Source organism: Ranitomeya imitator, chromosome 4 (genome assembly GCF_032444005.1).
Source record: "Ranitomeya imitator isolate aRanImi1 chromosome 4, aRanImi1.pri, whole genome shotgun sequence".
NCBI lineage: Eukaryota > Metazoa > Chordata > Amphibia > Anura > Dendrobatidae > Ranitomeya > Ranitomeya imitator.
This window is the reverse complement of record NC_091285.1, coordinates 197,222,352-197,243,257: the sequence shown is the minus strand read 5'-3', so window position 1 is coordinate 197,243,257 and position 20,906 is coordinate 197,222,352. Positions and strand designations below refer to the sequence as shown.

The following is a 20,906-nucleotide window of genomic DNA, read 5'->3' as shown; positions in this document are numbered from 1 at the left end:
AGTATACTACGTGGCTCTGTGCTGTATACTACGTGACTGGGCAATATACTATGTGGCTGGGCAATATACTATGTGGCTGGGCAATATACTACGTGGCTGGGCAATATACTATGGGGCTGGGCAATATACTATGTGGTTGGGCAATATACTGCATGGCTGGGCAATATACTATGTGGCTGGGCAATATACTACATGACTGGGCAATATACTATGTGGTTGGGCAGTATACTACGGGCGATCAAAAGATCATATCTGCACCAAAATGGTATAATTAAAAACATCAGCACAGCACACAAAGAATAAGTCCTCACCCAAACCCAGATCACGAAAAATGGAGACGCTACGGGTATTAGAAAATGGTGTAATTTTTTTTTTAACAAAAGTTTAGAATTTTTTGCACCACTTAGATAAAAAAGAACCTAGACATGTTTGGTGTGTATAAACTCATAATGACCTGGAGAATCCTAATGGCAGGTCAATTTTAGCATTTAGTGAACCTAGAAAAAAAGCCAAACAAAAAACGAGTGTGGGATTGCACTTTTTTTGCAATTTCATCCCACTTTTTCTCATTTTCCAGTACAAGATATATTAAAATCAATGGTGTTTTTCAAAAGTACAACTCGTCCCGCAAAAAACAAGCCCTCACTTGGCCATATTGACCGAAAAATAAAAAAATTATCACTCTGGGAAGAAGGGGTGCAAAAACAAAAATGCAAAAACGAAAATACCTCTGGTCTTGAAGGGGTTAAAAGGTGGGAAAGAGGGGTGATTTGAACTTTAATCATATTTTTAAAAATGTTTTTCTTTATTTTTTTTACACTATGTTTTGGTTCCCTAAAGGAACTTGAACCTGCGATCATTTGATCGTTTATACTACAGTATATACTGCAATACCACAGTATTACAGTATACAGTGAAGATCTTGGTCTCCCATGGGGCTCAGCCTATGGCTGAGCATCACAGGGGGGCCATGATGACATAGCAACAGAGGTCTTCAGCAGACCCCCATCTACCCTTGTAATCCAGCGGTCCATTACGATCACATCATGGGAGACCTTTGGGAGATGGTGCGCATGGGCACTGTTGTGTATTCCATTGAAATGCTGCTGTCAGAGATTGACCATGCCATTTAAATGGCCAATTGCTGCGTCCGGCACTTTGTGCCAGTCACAGCTGTTAGTGCGAGTTGTATATTATAGCCGGTATCTGCCCTGTGTAGAGGGAGTTTAGCTTCTGAGACCGCTCCATGCATGCAGGCCCCTTCCAATGATGTGAATACAACAACTTTTGCAGGAAGGCTTTAATAGAGATTGCGATATGTGCAAAAAAAAAGTCAAACATTTTAAAAAATTATCATGAAAGACTGAATGAAACAATAAGTAATTTTCTGATAATTGCTTCCCTATAACTCTGGCCAGCACTATTACCTGTAAGGTTTGGGGTCCTGAATCCACCTAATGACAACATCTGAATTGAATTTCTACGTTCTCCCCATGTGTGGGTCTCCTCCTAACATTGCTGTGTGTTCTTAATATAATAATTCAGATTCTCGGCCTATTAAGCAGAAATTTGTTAATGATAAAAAATACCGACTTGTTATAATTAGTACTGTACCATATTAATGGTGTAGTATGATGGGAGTTCTTCTTTTACTATTTGCATGTTCGATTCACACTCATTTTTCTTTACAGCCATTAATCCTTGTTTGAAGACTGTTTGTCATGCGGCAGCACACTGCATCTATATTGGCCCAAACCAACACAACTGTACATGTAAAGAAGGCTACGGAGGTGATGGCGTTGTGTGCTTACCCATCGATCCCTGCCAGACAAACTTTGGAAATTGCCCCACACCATCTTCTATCTGCAAATATGATAGTCCTGGAAAAGTGAGAAAGCAATGCACTATATATAGAGAGAACAAGTAGCTTCCAAAAACTAATAATACTAGACACATGCATACTACAGCCCCAATGTTGCATTCTTGATTTTTCTGCAGTCTCATTGTGAATGTCAAGAAGGTTACAGTCACTTTCACCCGGGAATTGGGTGCCAGCTGGAAGATGTGTGTGCAACTAAGAATACGTGCAGCAAAAATGCTAACTGCAGCACTGTTGGTCCTGGTAAAATTGAGTGAGTATTTTTCTTGTATGTATATTAACCCCTTTACCCCCAAGGGTGGTTTGCACGTTAATGACCAGGCCAATTTTTACAATTCTGACCACTGTCCCTTTATGAGGTTATAACTCTGGAACGCTTCAATGGATCCTGGTGATTCTGACATTGTTTTCTCGTGACATATTGTACTTCATGACAATGGTAAAAATTATTTGATAGTACCTGCGTTTATTTGTGAAAAAAATGGAAATTTCGCGAAAATTATGAAAATTTCGCAATTTTCCAACTTTGAATTTTTATGCAATTAAATCACAGAGATATGTCACACAAAATACTTAATAAGTAACATTTCCCACATGTCTACTTTACATCAGCACAATTTTGGAACCAAAATTTTTTTTTGTTAGGGAGTTATAAGGGTTAAAAGTTGACCAGCAATTTCTCATTTCTACAACACCATTTTATTTTAGGGACCACATCTCATTTGAAGTCATTTTGAGGGGTCTATATGATAGAAAATACCCAAGTGTGACACCATTCTAAAAACTACACCCCTCAAGGTGCTCAAAACCATATTCAAGAAGTTTATTAACCCTTCTGGTGCTTCACAGGAATTTTTTGAATGTTTAAATAAAAATGAACATTTAACTTTTTTTCACAAAAAATTTAATTCAGCTCCAATTTGTTTTATTTTACCAAGGGTAACAGGAGAAAATGGACCCCAAACATTGTTGTACAATTTGTCCTGAGTATGCCAATACCCCACATGTGGGGGTAAACCACTGTTTGGGCGCATGGCAGAGCTCGGAAGCGAAGGAGTGCCATTTGACTTTTCAATGCAAAATTGACTGGAATTGAGATGGGACGCCATGTTTCGTTTGGAGAGCCCCTGATGTGGCTAAACATTGAAACCCCCCACAAGTGACACCATTTTGGAAAGTAGACCCCCTAAGGAACTTATCTAGATGTGTGGTGAGCACTTTGACCCAACAAGTGCTTCACAGAAGTTTATAATGTAGAACCGTAAAAATAAAAAATCATATTTTTTCACAAAAATTATCTTTTTGCCCCCAATTTTTTATTTTCCCAAGGGTAAGAGAAGTAATTGGACCCCAAAAGTTGTTGTACAATTTGTCCTGAGTACGCTGATAGCCCATATGTGGGGGTAAACCACTGTTTGGGTGGATGGGAGAGCTCGGAAGGGAAGGAGCGCCGTTTGACTTTTCAAAGCAAAATTGACAGGAATTGAGATAGGACGCCATGTTGCGTTTGAAGAGCCACTGATGTGCCTAAACATTGAAACCCCCCACAAATGACACCATTTTGGAAAGTAGACCCCCTAAGGAACTTATCTAGAGGTGTGGTGAGCACTTTGACCCACCAAGTGCTTCACAGAAGTTTATAATGCAGAGCCGTAAAAATAAAACAAAATTTTTTTCCCACAAAAATTATTTTTTTAGCCCCCAGTTTTGTATTTTCCTGAGGGTAACAGGAGAAATTGGACCCCAAAATTTGTTGCCCAATTTGTCCTGAGTGCGATGATACACCATATGTGGGGGGAACCACTGTTTGGGCACATGGGAGGGCTCAGAAGGGAAGGAGTGCCATTTGAATGCAGACTTAGATGGAATGGTCTGCAGGTGTCACATTGCATTTGCAGAGCCCCTAATGTATCTAAACAGTAGAAACCTCCCACAAGTGACACCATTTTGGAAACTAGACCCCCTAAGGAACTCATCTAGATGTGTTGTGATAGCTTTGAACCCCCAAGTGTTTCACTACAGTTTGTAACGCAGAGCCGTGAAAATAAAAAATCTTTTTTTTCCCACAAAAAATATGTTTTAGCCCCGAGTTTTGTATTTTCCCAAGGGTAGCAGGAGAAATTGGACCCCAAAACTTGTTGTCCTATTTGTCCTGAGTACGCTGATACCCCATATGTTGGGGTAAACCCCTGTTTGGGCACACGGGAGAGCTCGGAAGGGAAGAAGCACTGTTTTACTTTTTCAACGCAGAATTGGCTGGAATTGAGATCGGACGCCATGTCGCGTTTGGAGAGCCCCTGATGTGCCTAAACAGTGGAAACCCCCCAATTATAACTGAAACCCTAATCCAAACACATCCCTAACCCTAATCCCAACAGTAACCCTAACCACACCTCTAACCCTGACACACCCCTAACCCTAATCCCAACCCTATTCCCAACCGTAAATGTAATCTAAACCCTAACTGTAACTTTAGCCCCAACCCAAACTGTAGCCCTAGCCCTAACCCTAGCCCTAACCCTAGCCCTAACCCTAACCCTAGCCCTAGCCCTAGCCCTAGCCCTAGCCCTAACCCTAGCCCTAACTCTAACCCTAGCCCTAATGGGAAAATGGAAATAAATACATTTTTTTAATTTTTCCCTAACTAAGGGGGTGATGAAGGGGGGTTTGATTTACTTTTATAGCGGGTTTTTTAGCGGATTTTTATGATTGGCAGCCGTCACACACTGAAAGACGCTTTTTATTGCAAAAAATATTTTTTGCGTTACCACATTTTGAGAGCTATAATTTTTCTATATTTTGGTCCACAGAGTCATGTGAGGTCTTGTTTTTTGCGGGACAAGTTGATGTTTTTATTGGTAACATTTTCGGGCACGTGACATTTTTTGATCGCTTTTTATTCCGATTTTTGTGAGGCAGAATGACCAAAAACCAGCTATTCATGAATTTCTTTTGGGGGAGGCGTTTATACCGTTCCGCGTTTGGTAAAATTGATGAAGCAGTTTTATTCTTCGGGTCAGTACGATTACAGCGACACCTCATTTATATCATTTTTTTATGTTTTGGCGCTTTTATACGATAAAAACTTTTATAGAAAAAATAATTATTTTTGCATCGCTTTATTCTCAGGACTATAACTTTTTTATTTTTTTGCTGATGATGCTGTATGGTGGCTCGTTTTTTGCGGGACAAGATGACGTTTTCAGCGGTACCATGGTTAGTTATATCTGTCTTTTTGATCGCGTGTTATTCCACTTTTTGTTCGGCGGTATGATAATAAAGCGTTGTTTTTTGCCTCGTTTTTTTTTTTTTTTTTTTCTTACGGTGTTTACTGAAGGGGTTAACTAGTGGGCCAGTTTTATAGGTCGGGCCGTTACGGACGCGGCGATACTAAATATGTGTACTTTTATTGTTTTTTTTTTTTATTTAGATAAAGAAATGTATTTATGGGAATAATACTTTTATTTTTTTTTTCATTATTTTGGAATATTTTTTTTTATTTTTTTTTACACATTTGAAATTTTTTTTTTTTACTTTGTCCCAGGGGGGGACATCACAGATCAGTGATCTGACAGTTTGCACAGCACTCTGTCAGATCACTGATCTGACATGCAGCGCTGCAGCCTTCACAGTGCCTGCTCTGAGCAAGCTCTGTGAAGCCACCTCCCTCCCTGCAGGACCCGGATCCGCGGCCATCTTGGATCCGGGGCTGGAGGGAGCAGGGAGGGAGGTGAGACCCTCGCAGCAACACGATCACATCGCGTTGCTGCGGGGGGCTCAGGGAAGCCCGCAGGGAGCCCCCTCCCTGCGCAGTGCTTCCCTGCACCGCCGGCACATCGCGATCATCTTTGATCGCGGTGTGCCGGGGGTTAATGTGCCGGGGGCGGTCCGTGACCGCTCCTGGCACATAGTGCCGGATGTCAGCTGCGATAAACAGCTGACACCCAGCCGCGATCGGCGGCGCTCCCCCCGTGAGCGCTGCCGATCGCATATGACGTACTATTGCGTCCTTGGGAAGTAAAGCCCACCCCACATGGACGCAATAGTACGTCTAATGGCAGAAAGGGGTTAATATTATGAGAAAATAATCGTATATAGATAATAATTGTCATGTTTGACAGATGTGTATGCAAAAAGGGTTATTCTGGTGATGGCGTTGTCTGCTATGGAAACATCTTGGAGCGAATGAAACAAATTAACCGTGAACCAGGACAGTGGCAAGGAAAACTTTCCACTGCGATAGACTTGTTTGGTAAGTACTGATATCTATAAAACTGTTAACTGTTTTCTAAAAAGTGTAATCTAATCACAAACATATATTTCCTGTTCCCTACATATGTGATGATTAGTGATGAGTGAGTATACTCGTTGCTTGGGTTTTCCCGAGCACGCTCGGGTAATCTGAGTATTTGTTAGTGTTCGGAGATTTAGTTTTTGTTGATTCAGCTGCTTGATTTACAGCTACTAGACAGCCTAAGTACATGTGGGGGTTGCCTGGTTGCTAGGGAATCCCAACATGTAATCCAGCTGTCTAGTAGTCGCAAATCATCTAGCTGTGGCAAGGGAAACTAAATTTCTGAACACTAACAAATACTCGGAGACCACCTGAGCGTGCTTGGGAAAACCCGAGCAACGAGTATATTCGCTCATCACTAGTGATAATGTTATATTGGTGGGTGGCGAACAACATGGACCTTCTCCCATTTATGTCAAGAAAAGTGGAACCTCATCCAATCCCAACCCTGATATTCTACTCTCCACTCAGATGGGAATTTCATAAAGGGATATAAGGATAATATGGAGTTATTGTACATTTTAGCAACACACCGGTTACATTTTCGAGATCTTTGTAATGGGCTGAACACCTTCCAATGTCTCGATCCATTCTAGCACCCCAGGGTGGGGAGCTATTCAGAATGGCTAGCATAAGCCAGATTGTGAAGCCGTGTTTGATCTCCCAGCTTAATGGGGGTCCAGCCGGATTCGATGGCGCCAAAACCGCTGCCCTATGAGCTTCCATTGGGAAGTTATGATCTTTCATAAGTTTTAGTAGTTTTAGCTACAATCCTTCAGGGGAGGGGGATTAGGACCATCCAGGTGGCAGAACAGGGAGTAACCGACCAACCGGTTAAATGCTTGTGCAAGGCCATGTGCTCTCTCTCTCTTTGCCATGTTTGCTGTTCACTTCTAAAGGGGGGCCATGTTGGAAGGAACTGGAACCAGCTCTCAGCCCCATACCCCCATGTGGCCCAGCACACATGGTCTAACACAAAAACTGTAACTGGCATGATTCATCTGCTTATATTTTTTTTGCTTCACCTGCATTTTGGACCATCATCTATGCATAATCATTGTGCACATAGTGTTTTGTCTAGAGTGCTGTTAAGGAGATTAAATATATCATTTAACCTTGGGGTGCTCTTTTATCTCAATCCACTAATGTACACATCTTGTTCTCGGTTTTAACTTCACATGCTACCAGGGCTGGTTTCTGTCCTGATATTATCCCGTTAACAGACAGGGCTAATATCTAAGGAGGAACTGGTGGCAATGCTACTGGGCTGGCAGGGCTCTGTTTCATTGATGCTAGTAGTTTGAAAGTCGCACTCTCTTGAGATTATGGTGAAAACAAACTTCATTTATTTCAATCCATATTATAAAATCAATGATTCAAGGAAACAAAGCAAGTGATCATATACAAAGCGACTATAGTTACACAGATGTTTCGACCCGTCCTGTTATGATCAGGTGACCTTGGAGCAGCATGAAAACTTTCACTGGAGTAGGTGGTAACTATACTGACCGCAAATCCTGATCTTAACACTGCAACTAGAAGTAGCCGTGGGGTGTGCCTAACAAATCCTAGACACCTCGACACAGCCGGAGGACTAAATACCCCTATAGATGGAAATAGGAATTCTACCTTGCCTCAGAGCAGAACCCCAAAGGATAGGCAGTCCCCCACAAATATTGACTGTGAGTAGTAAAGGAAAAGACACACGCAGGCATGAAATAGTATTAAGCAAAAGAGGTCACTCTAGCTAAAATAGGAAAGGATAGGACAGGATACTAAGCGGTCAGTATTAAAACCCTTCCAAAAATATCCACAGCAGAAAATACAAAAACTCCACCATCTAACTAAAGATGTGGAGCGTATATCTGCAACTCCAGAGAATCCAACAAGACTGAGAAAACACTGACACAGTCTAAGCTGGACAAGAGAAAACAAATGAATAGCACAGAATATAAGCACACAGCTTGTGTGCCACAGAAAAAGAAACAGACACTTATCTTTGCTGAATTGGCAGCTAAGCAGGAGAAGCCAGACAAAGATCCAACACTTCCCAAGAAACATTGACAACTGGCCTAAATACCCCAGTCAGAATTGCAATCAGTAGATACACCTGTCCAAGACTGCAGCCCAGGGACAACTGCATTACCACCTACAACCACCGGAGGGAGCCCAAAAGCAGAATTCACAACAACGTCCCAGGTCTAACTCAATGAGTCGCTGTTTCTAATAGATGGGTAGCATAGTAGGGAGTAGGGAATTTCTTAGGATATCCACAGAAGGTGTGCTTTGTATGATGGCTGTCAGTAACGCTGGTGACATGGCTGTCAGAATTAGAGTAGCAATGCTCCCGCGCCTTGCTGTTCTGCTACCAACCTACTAGATACAGTAACCCAATGAGAAAGACCCAGGATGGGTCGAAACGTCTGTGTAACTATAGCCGCTTTGTATACCATCACTTGCTTTGCTCAGTTGTATCATTGATTTTGTGATTTGGATTGTAATAAATTAATTATTCTGGCTGTGATTTTAATTGTATATCCTATGACTAAGGGTGCTGCATGCACCTGAAACGCGTAAGGCTTTTCATGTTTTTAATATGGCTTGCTATGCCTGAATAAAGTTTTTTCCATTTTTTCATCAGTGGTGTGCCGCTATCCTCTCAATTTTTCACTAGCCTTGCGAGCACCCACCTGCCTTCTGATTTGGCTCTACCCATTTGGTGTTTCATGTAGATCCCGTTGAAGCTCCCAGACTGCCTTCTCCTGTAATAAATTAAGTTTATTTTCACCATAATCTCATGAGTGTGCGGTGAACTTTTGATCCTCTATCAACAGGGACTCTCCAGCCCATTCCACTGTCACCTCGCATGCCAGACAGAGTGCACACTAAAAATTGATCCTTTGTCATTGGTGCTAGTGAAAGAGACCTCTCAGCCTGTCAGGGTTGTGAGCGAGTGTGTTGCCGCCTTCTCTCACCCCCCATGCCTCCCTGGGCCCATGTTCAACAGGGGGTTTCTGTGTAAAACTGTGCCAAGCTAACCTTACGTGTCTCTGGGGGAGCGGAACATCACGTTGTTTCAAGTGAGGAGACCGTACTGCGTGATCCCTCCAACGTAAAAATGACGTCAGGCTGGGTGCTAATTAATTACAGTCTCAATTCAACTTTTGTAGTTTTTTAGCTCACTTTCCTTCTTTGTCTGGTAGTATAAGTTGCTGTTTTTGCATCAAAATGACGCACGCAATTCATGAATTTGGGGTCATGTCAGAAGTAAATTTTCTTCTGACTTGAACTGTTTTTGAGACTTTTGGTCTCAACCAAAAGTTGCACTTTGGCACCAAAAATTGCAAAAAATGAACAAATATTCAGTGTACTCAAAAATACACCTGGGGACAAGTGAAGTGAATTTGCACGAAAATTTGGGATTTTTTTTTTATTTAAAAGTCACAATTGATGAACCAGGCTAAAACATCTGGAATTGCTGGACTCCACCGACAAAGTGGGAAAAAAATAACAGACAAGCACTTATAAATTAGACTTCAGAAAAGGCAAAAATAGAATAATGAGCTGGGTGGAAACAAAAAAAAGGCACAAAACACACAAAACTAGACCAAAAATGATTGCAAAGGCCATTATGAACTGTGGCCTATATCTTATGTTTAACTGCTTGTACTTTTTATGTTACCTAGAACATTAATAAATGTATCTGTTCCTTTTTCCTAAAGAGGAATATTCATGGCCACTGTCATCACTAGGACCATTCACTGTCCTAGTACCTATAAACAGAGGAATCAAAGCAAAGGATGTAAGTATATTAATATATGTAAAAAAAAGAGAGAGGTTAAAATGACAACTTGTGACATCCCAATTAAAACCACTTACAGATGTAGCAAAGGTTGTCCTGACTTAGGCACCATTTTAATAACTTGACAGCTCTCATTTTAAGTGTCAAATTACACTTTTTTATGTTCTGATGTCCCAGTGCTTTGTTACATGAGTCAATTTAACCTTTGCTACATCTGCACATCCATTTTTCCTTTGTTTTGTTAAACGAGCACTAAACGAATAGTAAAAATGAGCGGCTGATAACATTCACAAACAGACTGAGGAAAGCTGTTGTTTAGACTAGTTAGGCCTCATTCTCACGTCAGTTTTTTTAGTCAGTGTTTCTTCAGCATTTGTAAGCAAAAATCACAAGTGGAACCTGTGAGAAAAAAATAAAAGTTAAAAGAATAGGACCTGTTATGTGTTTTGGAGCCACTCTTGGTCTTCACTTTAAAATACTCAAGAAACGCTGACCAGAAAAATTGATGTGTGCAATAGGCCTTAGGCCACGTTCACACTTTCAGTATTTGGTGAGTTTTTTACCTCAGTATTTGTAAGTCAACACCAGGAGTGGGTGATAAATACAGAAGTGGTGACCTGTTTCTATTATACTTTTCCTCTAATTGTTCCCCTCCTGGATTTGGCTTACAAATACTGATGTAAAAGACTGACCATATACTGAATGTGAGAATGTGGCCTAACACACATAGTACACACAGTATTTGAGGACCAAAATGTGTAGGACTTATACACATAAATACAGTATTTGTGGACCAAAAGTTTTCTCAGCTGACAGTTATCTTAGCGATACCCTAATATACATGCACACTCGGATCTGCAATGCGTTCGTGTTCATTTTACCAGAGAGGGGAACATAAGCTGCCATTAGGCACTTTTAGAAGCAGCTTTTCTCCTGACACGAGCAGATGACAGACACAAATTCATAGACCGGAAATTTTGACTTAAATTTGAGCTGCATTCATAAATCAATAAATGCATTTTTGCTTCCAAATGTATACCATTCCAAAGAATATTTGTCAAATAAATATAATCATTTTATATTGCTGTAAAGTACCATTTTGCTGTATGTGGAATTAGCTGTACGTAAGACTTCTCTCTTCTATCTCAGGTAAGGAATCTTAAATCAAATAAGGAAAATGCTCTGTACTTTATTAAGCTCCATATGATTGCTGGGCAGCTGAATGCTGAAGATTTCAACAGCACAGATTTAATTTACACACTGACCGGAAAATCAGGGGAAATAACAGCAGACGATACGGTGAGATTATGCACATCCTAGGAATAATAATAATAATAATAATCTTTATTTATATAGCACCAACATATTCCGCAGAGCTTTACAGTTTAACAGCTTCAATCACAACAGTCATAGGTAACAATGTTAACAATACAATAATTAAAGCAAAATAAGACGACCCTGCCCGTGCAAGCTTACAATCTACAATGAGGTGAGAGAGATACAAAGTACAGGTGTGTATTTACAATGATGGTCCAGCCATCTTCAGGGGGTGCGGGATAGATGGAAGTAGTGAATGGACTACACACAAACATAAAATTACTTTGAATAGGGAATGTGATAGGCCGCTCTGAACAAATGTGTTTTGAGGGAGTGCCTAAAACTATGCAAATTGTGAATGGTCATAATTTCTTGGGGTAGAGCATTCCAGAGTCTTGGAGTCGGGTGTGGGAGGTACGGATTAGTGCAGAGGTTAGTCGAAAGTCATTTGCAGAGCGCAGTGGTCGGCTAGGCCGATAGACAGAAATGAGGGAGGAGATGTAAGGGGGTGCTGCACTGTGGAGAGCTTTGTGGGTGAGAACAAGTACTTTGAATTGGATTCTATAATGAATGGGCAGCCAGTGTAACGACTGGCAAAGAGCGGACATGTCTGAATACTGATTAGCGAGGTAAATGACCCTGGCTGCTGCTTTAAGAATAGACTGGAGAGGGGAAAGTTGAGTGAGGGGGAGGCCAATTAATAGAGCATTGCAGTACTTCAGGAGGGAGTGGATCAAGGCGACAGTGAGGGTTTTTGTTGTTTTCATGGTGAGAAAAGGGTGGATTCTAGAGATGTTCTTTAGGTGTAAGCGGCAAGAGCGGGCAGGAGATTGTATATGGGAGGTGAAGGAGAGAACGGAGTCAAACATAACACCCAGACAGCGCGCCTGCTGCCGGGGTGTTATTATGGTGCCACCCACGGAGAGGGAAATGTCAGATTTAGGGAGGTTAGTAGATGGCAGGAGCAGAAGAAGTTCAGTTTTGGAGAGGTTGAGTTTCAGATGGAGAGCGGACATGATGTTGGAGACTGCAGACAGACAGTCAGTGGTGTTCTGTAGTACTGCTGGGGTAAGGTCAGGGGATGACGTGTATAGTTGTGTGTCATCAGCATAAAGATAGTACTGAAAGCCAAATCTGCTGATGGTCTGTCCAATTGGGGTTGCATGGAGGGAGAAGAGAAGGGGGACAAGAGCTGAGCCCTGAGGTACCCCAACAGTGAGAGGAAGAGGAAATGAAGTGGAGCCAGAGAACAGAACACTGAAGGAGCAGCCAGAAAGATAGGAAGAGAACCAGGAGAGAGCAGTATTCTTAATGCCTAGTAACTGGAGCCTAGAGAGTAGGAGAGGGTGGTCAACAGTGTTGAAAGCTGCAGAAAGGTCGAGAAGAATGAGCAGAGAGTGGTCACCTTTACATTTTGCTGTCAGAAGGTCGTTGGTCACCTTGATGAGTGCAGTTTCTGTCGAATGTAGGGGGGGGGAAACTGGATTGTGAAGGGTCTAGGAGGGAATAAGTGGAGAGGTAACAGGTAAGGCAGGAGTATATCAGGCGCTCCAAGAGTTTAGAGATGAAGGGGAGATTGGAGACTGGTCTGAGGTTATTTGTGCAAGATGGGTCGAGGGCGGGTTTCTTTAGTAACGGAGTAATGATAGAGTGTTTGCAGGAGAAGGGGAAAATGCCAGAGGAGAGAGATGAAAGATTGTAGTTAGGAGAGTTGGGACGACTGGAGAGAGAGACTGGAGGGAATGGGGTCGGTAGTGCATGTAGTCGGAAGAGAAGAAGAGAGGAGCTTGGAGACTTCTTCTTCTGTGATGGACCAAATGTGGAGAGTGAGCCAGGGGAAATGCAGGGAGGGATGGGAGTTACTGCACTTGGTGACTGGGAGCGGATTTCCTGACGGATATTGTCTATTGTCTCTATAAAGCGGGAGGCCAGGTCATCAGCACAAATGTCTGTGCTTTCGGCCTGAGGAGGGAGTGAAAGGTGTTAAAAAGTTTCTTGGGGTTGTTGGATAGTGAGGAGATCAGGGTGGTGTAGTAGGTCTGTTTGGCGAGGTGAAGGGCAGAATTATAGGTTCTTAACATAAATTTGAAATGTATGAAGTCTTCTGGTGTGCGAGTTTTCCTCCATAAGCCATAGGAATCTCTAGACTTAAAGGGGTATTCCCATCGCCAAGATCATATCCCAATATGTAGTAAGTGTAATAATAATATTAGAAAATACCTCCAATTAGAAATGTAGTATAGTTCTCCTGACTGACTATGTCGCTTGACCCATCTGCAGGGCATTGCAGTAGTTTAGGTATTCATGGTTACGACCACTAACAACTAACTGTCACTATATCAGTGGTCGTAACAATGGATACCTAAGCTATCGCAATGCCCTGCACATGGGGTTAGCGACATAGGTTATCAGGAGAGCTATACTACATTTCTAATTGGAGGTATTTGCTAATATTATTGTTATTATTACTCCTATGACATGTTGGGTTAGAATTTTGGAGATGAAAATATCCCTTTAATGTCATAAAACAAAGTTCACAATATAAATAAGAAACTACAAATCTACTTTTACTTGGTGGAAATTAAACCTGATTCAAATGTGTATAAAAAAACAGCCCAAGTATGGAGCATGTTGTATGGACTGGTCGCAGGTCTCCCGACTCAAACTCAAGAGCTTCATCGTCAATTTCGAGTGAAGAAATTCAGGTCATCAATATGAATGGACTTTACATTTTACTGTAATTTCTAGGATAATGAGATGAAGATAAGGATTCGGGGAAGTAAGAAAAGAGGGAGATTTTTACAGAAAAATATAATTGCCTCCAATGGAATCCTACATATCATAGACAAGGCTATGGATTTTGTGGAACCGACTCTGGAAAGTAATACTAAAGTAAGTAACCAATTTTCTATAAGTGTATGTTCACACTAAGTTTTTTTTCTTGAATTTTGAAGCGTATAAAAATCCATATTAAAAATATTGAAAGGGTATTTGGGTTTTAGATCTGCTTCAAAATCCAAATAAAAGTATAAGCATACCATACCCTAAGTTTAGGTTGTGGCCCTTCTGGTGGGGGCAGACATACCATTGGTGCAGGTGCCCAAGATGTTAGGTGAATTGTGGATTATGATGAGCTATTAGACTGCCAAGGGACCACATATTTTTCATGCACAGAGGCCCTCTTCTGTCTGTGTCAACTTCTGCCTTCTGAAGTTATGTGATCACTACGGATTCTCATGGTTGTTTTTTGGTCATAAGCACAATAGATAGAAAAGGTTCCTATATTATAGATTATAAGGTATCCCACTTTTAATGATGGTTCACATCCCTAAATACTTGAAACAGGAGGACTTGATGCTTGTTTCCTGCATCTCCTTTACGTGATTACTCCATTTATTCCCCTACTCTTGCCTGGTAAGGTGGTTGGGCCTTAGGAAAAAAGATCCTTGCATAGGATCATACTGCCAATTAAAAGGATTAAGGCACATCTAGGCTCAAAATATCTCTCCATGGGCCGGAAAGGAGCCACATGAACTTTCTCTATGGTATGCACAGCCTTGTTATGGCCGGCAATCAGGCAACACAGCGTGCAGTAATCAGCGCACATACAGAGATCTGGCAATAACCAAAAACAATAGGACGAGCTCTGAGACGTGGAATCTCTGTAGACTGCAGTACCTGATCTATCCTCACACAACTATAAGCAGCAGTGGATTGCGCCTATCACTACCTATGCAACTCGGCACTGCCTGAGGAGCTGACTAGCCTGAAGATAGAAATACAAGCCTGACTTACCTCAGAGAAATACCCCAAAGGAATAGGCAGCCCCCCACATATAATGACTGTTAGCAAGATGAAAAGACAAACGTAGGAATGAAATAGATTCAGCAAAGTGAGGCCCGATATTCTAGACAGAGCGAGGATAGCAAAGAGAACTATGCAGTCTACAAAAAACCCTAAAACGAAAACCACGCAAAGGGGCAAAAAGACCCACCGTGCCGAACTAACAGCACGGCGGTGCACCCCTTTGCTTCTCAGAGCTTCCAGCAAAAGTTAATAGCAAGCTGGACAGAAAAAACAGAAAACAAACTAGAAGCACTTATCTAGCAGAGCAGCAGGCCCAAGGAAAGATGCAGTAGCTCAGATCCAACACTGGAACATTGACAAGGAGCAAGGAAGACAGACTCAGGTGGAGCTAAATAGCAAGGCAGCCAACGAGCTCACCAAAACACCTGAGGGAGGAAGCCCAGAGACTGCAATACCACTTGTGACCACAGAAGTGAACTCAGCCACAGAATTCACAACACAGCCTTTCATATAGTTACCATAGTAATTTTACATAATACATTCAGCTGTATAACTCCATTTAATGCTAGGAATAATAAAGAAAAATGTACGGTCTATACCTGGGAACCTGTCAGCTGATACTTGCTGCTAGAACCATGGTCAGTATGAATTGGATGCTGACTTCTACCTTCGCTATGTTTATATATAGGGACAGTCCTGCCAGTCTACCTGAGCAGACTGGGAGAAGCCAGCGAGGACTTGAGGTATAGGGAATGAGCAGTCACTATGCATCTTGTTTTATTACTCTTTCTTTTTACCAGAAATATAAAAAAAATATATGTTCATATTATTTTTAGGAGACTATCATGGAAATTCTTCAGGAAAATGGTAGATACAATCGTTTCAGAGCTTTACTAGAGGTAATTTTTAATGTTTTAAAAAAAATTTAATTTTTTCTCTTATAAAATGGATTTTGAGTATTGCAATTCTTTATATCATGTGTGTTATGTTTAACAGAAATCTAACCTTGGGCCAGATTTAGAAAAGGACGGACCCTACACAGTCTTCGTACCCAACAATGCTGCCTTGTCTGAAATGGAAAATGGAACATTGGACTACCTGCTATCCAGAGAGGTGTAGATACTTTCTTACATCATCTTAGCACATGACTGGACAACCCGCTGTAGTTTAACGGTTACAATGTTGAATCATATAATTAACAAGCTATTTTTTAGTGGTTAGGGCTGCCCATGACCAGTCCCGTGTGGGCGGGGGGGGGTTGAAGTTTATTGAGGCACAGAGATGTGTCTCCTTCCATCAACAAGGGCATTGAAGATGAAACACGGATGGGTCTTTCAGCATGATAATAATCCCAAGCATACTGCCAGGGCAATGAAGGAGTGGCTTCGTAAGAAGCATGTGAAGGTTCTGGAGTGGACTAGCCAGTCTCCCGATCTCAACCCCATAGAAAACCTTTGCCCCATAGAAACCTTTGGAGATAGATGAAAGTCCATGTTGCCCAGTGACAGGCCCAAAACATCACTGATCTAGAGGAGATCTGCATGGAGGAATGGGCCAATATACCACCAACATTGTGTGCCAACCTTGTGAAGACTTACAGAAAACGTTTGACCTCAGTCATTGCCAAAAAAGGATATATAGCAAAACATTGCGATGAACTGTTGTTAATGACTAGTGTTGAGCATTCCGATACCGCAAGTATCGGAATTCCGATACCGAGATCCGATATTTTTGTGATATCGGGTATCGGTATCGGAAGTGTAAAATAAAGAATTAAAATAAAAAATATTGTTATATTCACCTCTCCGGCGGCCCCTGGACATCAGCGGGAGGATCCGGCGTCCGGCACGGCTTCTTTCTTCAAAATGCGCGCCTTTAGGACCTGTGGTATGACGTCCCGGCTTCTGATTGGTCGCGTGCCGCCCATGTGACCGCCACGCGACCAATCAGAAGCCGCGACGTCATTCCTCAGCTAAAGTCCTAGAATGAGCGCCTTCTAGGACCTGAGGAATGACGTCGCGGCTTCTGATTGGTCGCGTGGCGGTCACATGGGCGGCACGCGACCAATCAGAAGCCGGGACGTCATTCCACAGGTCCTAAAGGCGCGCATTTTGAAGAAAGAAGCCGTGCCGGACGCCGGATCCTCCCGCTGATGTCCAGGGGCCGCCGGAGAGGTGAATATAACAATATTTTTTATTTTAATTCTTTATTTTACACTTTAATATGGATCACAGGGCCTGAAGGAGAGTTTCCTCTCCTTCAGACCCTGGGATCCATGAGGATACATTCCGATACTTGATGTCCCATTGACTTGTATTGGTATCGGATATCGGTATCGGCGATATCCGATATTTTTCGGGTATCGGCCGATACTATCCGATACCGATACTTTCAAGTATCGGACGGTATCGCTCAACACTATTAATGACCAAATACTTATTTTCCACCATAATTTGCAAAATAAATCTTGCCAAATCAGACAAGGTGATCTTCTGGATCTGTTTTCTCACTTTGACTCTCATAGTCATGGTCTACCTATGATGTCAATTACAGGTCTCTCTCACCTTTTTAAGTGGCAGAACTTGCACAATTGGTAGCTGACTAAATACTTTTTACTTTTTACCCCACTGTATATATATATATATATATATATATATATATATATATATATATATATACTAGATTGTGCCCCGATTCTAATGCATCGGGTATTCTAGAATATGCATGTCCCCGTAGTATATGGACAATGATGATTCCAGAATTCGCGGCAGACTGTGCCCGTCGCTGATTGGTCGAGGCAACCTTTATGACATCATTGTCGCCATGGCAACCATTATGACATCTACGTCGATACTGTGCTCGTCGCTGAATCAGAAACGTGAGATGTCTACGTCCTTTATGACATTATCGTCGCTGTGCCCGTCGCTGATTGGTCGAGGCCTGGTGGCCTCGACCAATCAGAGACGTGGGATGTCTACGTCCTTTATGACATCATCGTCGCTGTGCCCGTTGCTGATTGGACGAGGCCTGGCGGCCTCGACCAATCAGAGACGCGGGATTTCCAGGACAGACAGACAGACAGAAAGACAGACAGACAGAAAGACAGACAGACAGAAAGACAGACAGACGGAAAAACCCTTAGACAATTATATATATAGATAAATAAATATTTATCTATATATATACATACTAGGATGGGGCCAGAATGAGGCACATGTACCAGGATGGGGACTGGACCTGGTCCAAATGGTGCACCAGGGCTTCTCGGACTCTAGTTATGCCACTGTAAGCAATGCATAACAAGAAAAATATGTGGCAGTCCCAGCAGGTTACTATAGCTCAATTGAGTTACAAACCATCTACTGTACTTAAAGGGTTTTTCTGCACTCTGATATTGATGATCTATCCTTTCAGTTGTCAATCATTTTCAGATTAGAGTGGATCCACTACCAAGATCACAGATCTCTGGCTCCATTCACTTCTGCATCATAAACTTGTAAAAATGTAAAAACAGTTCATGGTATTCTATATTGAATTGTTTGCATTGTATATGTACGCAGGGATCTAGGAAACTTCTGGAGCTGTTGAGATACCACATTGTATCATCTGCTCAGGTTAGTGATCCTTCTTTCTGTATCGTCCACCATGCTGCTGTGCATTTGCCACTCAAGTCCACTCATGTCTTTGTAGCCATCTCTTCTTTACTCTCAGTATTGATTGCGACCATATTGTTATACAACAAACACTATATCTGCCGTCACTGAATAGTGGATGGATAGGTGCACTAAAAGCATGGAAAAGAGTATTTACCATAAATAAATTAAAGGGGTTTTTAGGCTTGAGGCAAAAGTCCATACTCATTCTATCTGACTGCAAGATGCCGAATCGTGAAACTGTTCAATGGAACAGGATGAGTCTATTCAGTAGGTACGCAAATTGCAAACATGTGGCCAATCACTTGCACGAGAAATACAGAGGTATCGTGCGTACCGCACGGAGTTAAGAATCAGAAGTCACAAAGAGTGACTGCAGACTTTCATTCCAAGCCTTGATAACCCCTATTATAGGACCAGTGTATGATGTAGAGCGGGGAAGTTATACCACTGGTAAACTGTTAGCCACGGTGTAGACTTTGTTCTTCTTGTCTAAATATTTGTTACAGACCACTTTACTTTTCTTCTACAGCTCGATGTTGCAAATATCATCTCTTCTACTAAAATTATGAGCATGGCAAACCAGTTAATCCAGTTTAATACAACAAGCAACGTAAGTATTGGAGATGTGCTACTCACATGTAACATGTTGTGGCACATATGACATGGAGGCTCCCATCTGACCAATGCATCCTATTATCGATATTAGGTTTTTCTCTATTATATATTTTGAGCATTTCCAGGCATGAGAGCATAACTGACCTTCGGAAGTGTAGAGAATTGTTCACATATATGGACAAATATCATTGGAGCTTCCACAGGCAGGATTTAAGCTATATATATTTGGACACACCTTCTCATTTAAAGATTTTTCTGTATTTTCATGACTATGAAAATTGTACATTCACACTGAAGGCATCAAAACTATGAATTAACACATGTGGAATTATATACTTAACAAAAAAGTGTGAAACAACTGAAATTATATTTTATATTCTAGGTTCTTCAAAGTAGCCACCTTTTGCTTTGATAACTGCTTTGCACACTCTTGGCATTCTCTAGATGAGCTTCAAGAGGTAGTCACCGGAAATGGTTTTCACTTCACAGGTGTGCCCTGTCAGGTTTAATAAGTGGGATTTCTTGCCTTATAAATGGGGTTGGGACCATCAGTTGTGTTGTGCAGAAGTCTGGTGGATACACAGCTGACAGTCCTACTGAATAGACTGTTAGAATTTGTATTATGGCAAGAAAAAAGCAGCTAAGTAAAGAAAACGAGTGGCCATCATTACTTTAAGAAATGAAGGTCAGTCAGTCCGAAAAAATTGGGAAAACTTTGAAAGTGTCCCCAAGTGCATTGGCAAAAACCATCAAGCGCTACAAAGAAACTGGCTCACATGAGGACCGCCTTAGGAAAGGAAGACCAAGAGTCACCTCTGCTTCTAAAGATAAGTTTATCCGAGTCACCAGCCTCAGAAATTGCAGGTTAACAGCAGCTCAGATTAGAGACCAAGTCAATGCACACAGAGTTCTAGCAGCAGACACATCTCTATGGAGCGCCCCCAGACACAGGGCCACGAGTTCTCGGTACCGGGTGTTAGGGGTCGAGTTCCCGCTTCTGCACAGGGGGAATCTCGAGCCACCTCCGCTGCGGTCTCCCATTCTTGTCCAGCCGCAGTGGAGTCTGCTCAGCAAAGACGTCGGTCCCAGCGTCTTGCTCATTCTCACTCTGTTCAGAGAGTTACTGCTGCTTCTCCAGTCTCTGCCATTAAAGTCAGTGCTGGTCAGCAGCGAGCGGACTTCTCTGGGACTAAGTCCTTGTCTGCACGTACTGAGCATGTCCAGGGTAAGATCTCCCGTTGGAGATCGAGGGTCATGTGCTCAGGCTCTGCAGCACATTCCATTGGTCCTTTTGGCAGGTCTTGGAAGGGCAAAGGTACTGTAGCCACTTCCTGTGCTGCTGCTATATAAACTGCGCATGACCGCACGGCCATGCGCTAGTATTGTCTTACAATTGAATACGTGTGTTTGTTGTGAGTGCAAGTCGTTCATTAAATACCCCTACCCTATTGTATGACTGTTCGCGTATGGAGTATGGCTGCTATCTAGCGCCCGACTAATCTCTCAACGTGTCACACACGTATCAGCGTCTATTGC

General features: G+C 42.1%; 1 protein-coding gene across 1 annotated transcript in view; it reads left to right on the top strand.

Moving 5' to 3' along the window:
- The window catches only part of STAB2 (stabilin 2), a 243,987-nt gene that overhangs the window by 49,963 nt on the left and 173,118 nt on the right, over positions 1-20,906 (top strand). The window contains exons 8-17 of the mRNA XM_069764255.1: positions 1,692-1,888; positions 1,999-2,132; positions 6,001-6,131; positions 9,896-9,975; positions 11,125-11,274; positions 14,041-14,184; positions 15,936-15,998; positions 16,096-16,212; positions 18,660-18,713; positions 19,285-19,365. Of these exons, the coding sequence (XP_069620356.1) occupies positions 1,692-1,888; positions 1,999-2,132; positions 6,001-6,131; positions 9,896-9,975; positions 11,125-11,274; positions 14,041-14,184; positions 15,936-15,998; positions 16,096-16,212; positions 18,660-18,713; positions 19,285-19,365 (1,151 nt within the window). The remainder of the gene's footprint in view (positions 1-1,691; positions 1,889-1,998; positions 2,133-6,000; positions 6,132-9,895; positions 9,976-11,124; positions 11,275-14,040; positions 14,185-15,935; positions 15,999-16,095; positions 16,213-18,659; positions 18,714-19,284; positions 19,366-20,906) is intronic.